The sequence below is a fragment of the Papio anubis genome, unplaced genomic scaffold (genome assembly GCF_008728515.1).
Source record: "Papio anubis isolate 15944 unplaced genomic scaffold, Panubis1.0 scaffold2649, whole genome shotgun sequence".
Classification (NCBI taxonomy): domain Eukaryota; kingdom Metazoa; phylum Chordata; class Mammalia; order Primates; family Cercopithecidae; genus Papio; species Papio anubis.
Genome location: NW_022162728.1, coordinates 1 through 2,869, shown reverse-complemented (window position 1 = coordinate 2,869; position 2,869 = coordinate 1). Strand labels below are relative to the sequence as shown.

General features: G+C 56.4%; 1 protein-coding gene across 1 annotated transcript; it reads left to right on the top strand.

Annotated features, from left to right (window-relative positions):
• Positions 1 to 1,129: 1,129 nt before the first annotated feature.
• LOC116272932 (ral-GDS-related protein-like) lies at positions 1,130 to 2,859 on the top strand. The gene is made up of 3 exons (XM_031661847.1): positions 1,130 to 1,429; positions 2,019 to 2,042; positions 2,392 to 2,859. The coding sequence occupies exons 1-3, from the start codon at positions 1,283 to 1,285 to the stop codon at positions 2,515 to 2,517; spliced, it is 297 nt and encodes a 98-aa protein (XP_031517707.1). The 5' UTR covers positions 1,130 to 1,282; the 3' UTR covers positions 2,518 to 2,859.
• The last annotated feature ends 10 nt before the right edge of the window (positions 2,860 to 2,869 follow it).

The window sequence follows — 2,869 nt, the reverse complement described above, 5'->3', positions numbered from 1 at the left end:
ATATGGGATGATTGATGCCTTGTGAATATTCCCATGCAAATGAGAAGACAACTTGTCACGCCACCCAAGATTCTGGAAAACCCCGCCATGTCAATCTGAGATGGCACCACAGGAGGCCACTTCCTGAGTAGAAGCAAGAGGCCTCGTGCACAGAACCCCTGGGAATTATTAAGGAGGCAAACCTTTCGGGGAGCGGCTGGAACCCAGCTTGTGTGGCAGAGACTCCAGTAGGGCTTTGGATAGGTAGCACACTAGGGTTCTCTGTCCCAGTCCTTTCTCCTGTGCTCTGCCGGGAGACCTAGACACCAGACTCCAGGAGAACACGACCGATAAAAAGGGTGCTGGGATATCGGGTAGCTGCAGACAGAGCCTCCAGGATGGGGGGAGGAGGCAGTGCCTCGGGTCCCTGGGGAGTCACTGCTCGTTTCTGGGTCTCCCGCCTCCCTCAAGCCTGGGCATGGGATGCTGAGCCCAGGGTGCAGCCCCTGGCCAGAATGAAATGGGAGTGGCTCTAGAAAAGCAGCACAATTTGCCGGGTGCTCTCATGCCCGGCTCTTCCTCAGAGGGATGAGGGTGAGAATAATGGGAACAGCCACAGTGGAGAGTACCAAGGAGTGCCCAGAAGTAGCTGTGGTTTCTGATCACTCTATAGAAGAGGAAACAGTCTCAGGGACATGCTGTGGGCTGCATGACTGGATGACACACACAGGAGTGGTGCTGGCCAGTAGATGGAGGCATTCTGTTAGGATTCACACCAGTGCCTGGGGATCCGGGTGGGCGGGGTGGCTGGGCTGCAACTGGGGAAGGGGAGGAGACCACCGTCTCCATCACTGACACCCCGCAGCGAGCTTAAGCAGGCCACCCAGGAGAGGAACCACCAGAGAGCCAGATGAGAAGCCACGAGGCAAAAGAAGCGTGAGTGAGCCTGTGGCATAGAGGGATCACAAGAGAGCACAGGACAGGGCCCCTCCGCCAGGCTGAGGCCCAGACAAGACAGGGCTTTCAGCTGGGCTTACTTGGCTCGGAAAACCCCTGGCTGAGAGACACATGCTGGCCCGTGGTGCTGGACCAGAGTGGATGGAGGGTGGTTAGACTACAGGTCCTTGTGACTGGTGCTAATATCCCACCAGAGGCACCAGGAGTGCTTGGAGATCAACTAGACTTGGAGGTCCGCTGGGATAGAGGAGGCAGAGAACTGGGAAAGGCAGCTGAGGGTCTTTGGCTGTTCCATCCGGGAGACCTAGGGAGGTGGGTTCTGGGAGACAGGGGCTGATGGGATTTCATGGGACAGGACAGTGGGCAGCCATCTGATGGCCAATACTCATCACCACCTCCCCAACCCTCCTTGGCACAGGGAGTGGTCCCCTTCCTGGGGGATTTTCTGACTGTGTTACAGAGGTTGGATTCGGCCATCCCGGACGATCTGGATGTGAGTGAGCCTGGGGCAGGTTGGTTGGGAACCAGGATCCTGAGGCTTGGGAGGAGAGGGTCGTGGACCGAGCCCTTAGATCTCAGCCCTAAGCAAACCTCCTCTCCTGAGAGCCTCACAGCTGCTCCTGTGGGTGGGGGTGTCAGGCCCATCTCATCACCTCTGCGTGATAGAGGATCCATGGCAGCCACCAGTCCCTATCCCTGAGTGGTGAAGCTGCAGAGCTGCCTGACTGCAAAGCTGCTGAGGTGTGGGCTGAGCTGGACTCAGTGACTCCCCAGGGTATCCCATAATTGGAGAGTGAAATTGAGCCTCTCCAAGGGCAGACAGTTCCAGGGTCATTGTGTGCTTTCTTTCTATAAGAGACCTCAGTTTCCCTGTCTATCATCAGAAAAAGTTGGGGCAGTGTCCCTGAGCCTCAGCTCCCATGACCCCTGCTCTAGAACCCAGAGTCTGAGGCAGATCCAAGTCCTGTCACGTGCACATCCCCTGACCCTGGTGTCCCTGGCAGTAGTACAGCATGGGAAGGGGTGGGGTGGGGCTGGTTGTGGGCCAGGGACCTTTCTGATGGACTCTGTCTGCCTTCCAGGGCAACATCAACAAGAGGAGGAAGGTGAGCAGCTGGGACGCTAACATTGGAGGAGGGTGTGGATGTGGACCTCACAGTCCACCCTGGGCAGGACACTCCCTGGCTCCATCCTCTACATCTTAGGTTTACTGGGAGGGGTTGACACACACAGGAAGAGGAAATCTATCCCAGTGGAGAGAGTGGGAAAGGCACTGGATCAAAGACCAATTCCTGCAGGAGGGGATATTTACATCCAACTCTGAGAACAGGCTGGGGGCTGCATGGGGCCCCTGCAGAAAACTGCCCCAGGGATCAGCCCCTTCTCCCTCCTTATCAAAGGTCCCTTCAGCATCTTCCACGCAGGCCGTGTCAGCAACCTCTCCTCTGTCTCTAGGAGGTCCGAGTTCTGCAGGAAATGCAGCTGCTCCAAGTGGCTGCCATGAATTACAGGCTTCGGCCTCTTGAGAAATTTGTCACCTATTTCAAAAGAATGGAGCAACTCAGTGACAAGGAGAGGTGAGGGCCTAGCAGACGGGCAGAGGGTGGGAGAAGGCTCTCCATTTTTTTTTTAACATGGTCTAGCTCTGCACCCAGGCTGCACTGCAGTGTCGCCATCTCTGCTCACTGCAACGTCTGCCTCCTGGGCTCAAGACCTTTGTCAGCCTCCCAAGCAGCTGGGACTACCGCTGTACATCATGTCCCAGGATATGGTACAGCAGGTACAGACACCATGTCCTGTTGTTCTGCTGCTGTTGTTCTGGTACGGATGGGGTTTCACGATGTTGTCCAGGCTGGTCTAAGTCCTGGCCTCAAGCAATCCACCCTACACAGCCTCCCAAAGTACTGACATTATAGGTGTCAGCCACCCCACG

Bases quoted from the DNA above. Each gene is read 5' to 3' on its own strand.
- LOC116272932 (XM_031661847.1), top strand. From the start codon at position 1,283: ATGGGACAGGACAGTGGGCAGCCATCTGATGGCCAATACTCATCACCA. The intron at 1,430-2,018 runs GTGAGTGAGCCT...TCTGCCTTCCAG, and splicing joins CCATCCCGGACGATCTGGAT to GGCAACATCAACAAGAGGAG. The intron at 2,043-2,391 runs GTGAGCAGCTGG...CTCTGTCTCTAG, and splicing joins ACATCAACAAGAGGAGGAAG to GAGGTCCGAGTTCTGCAGGA.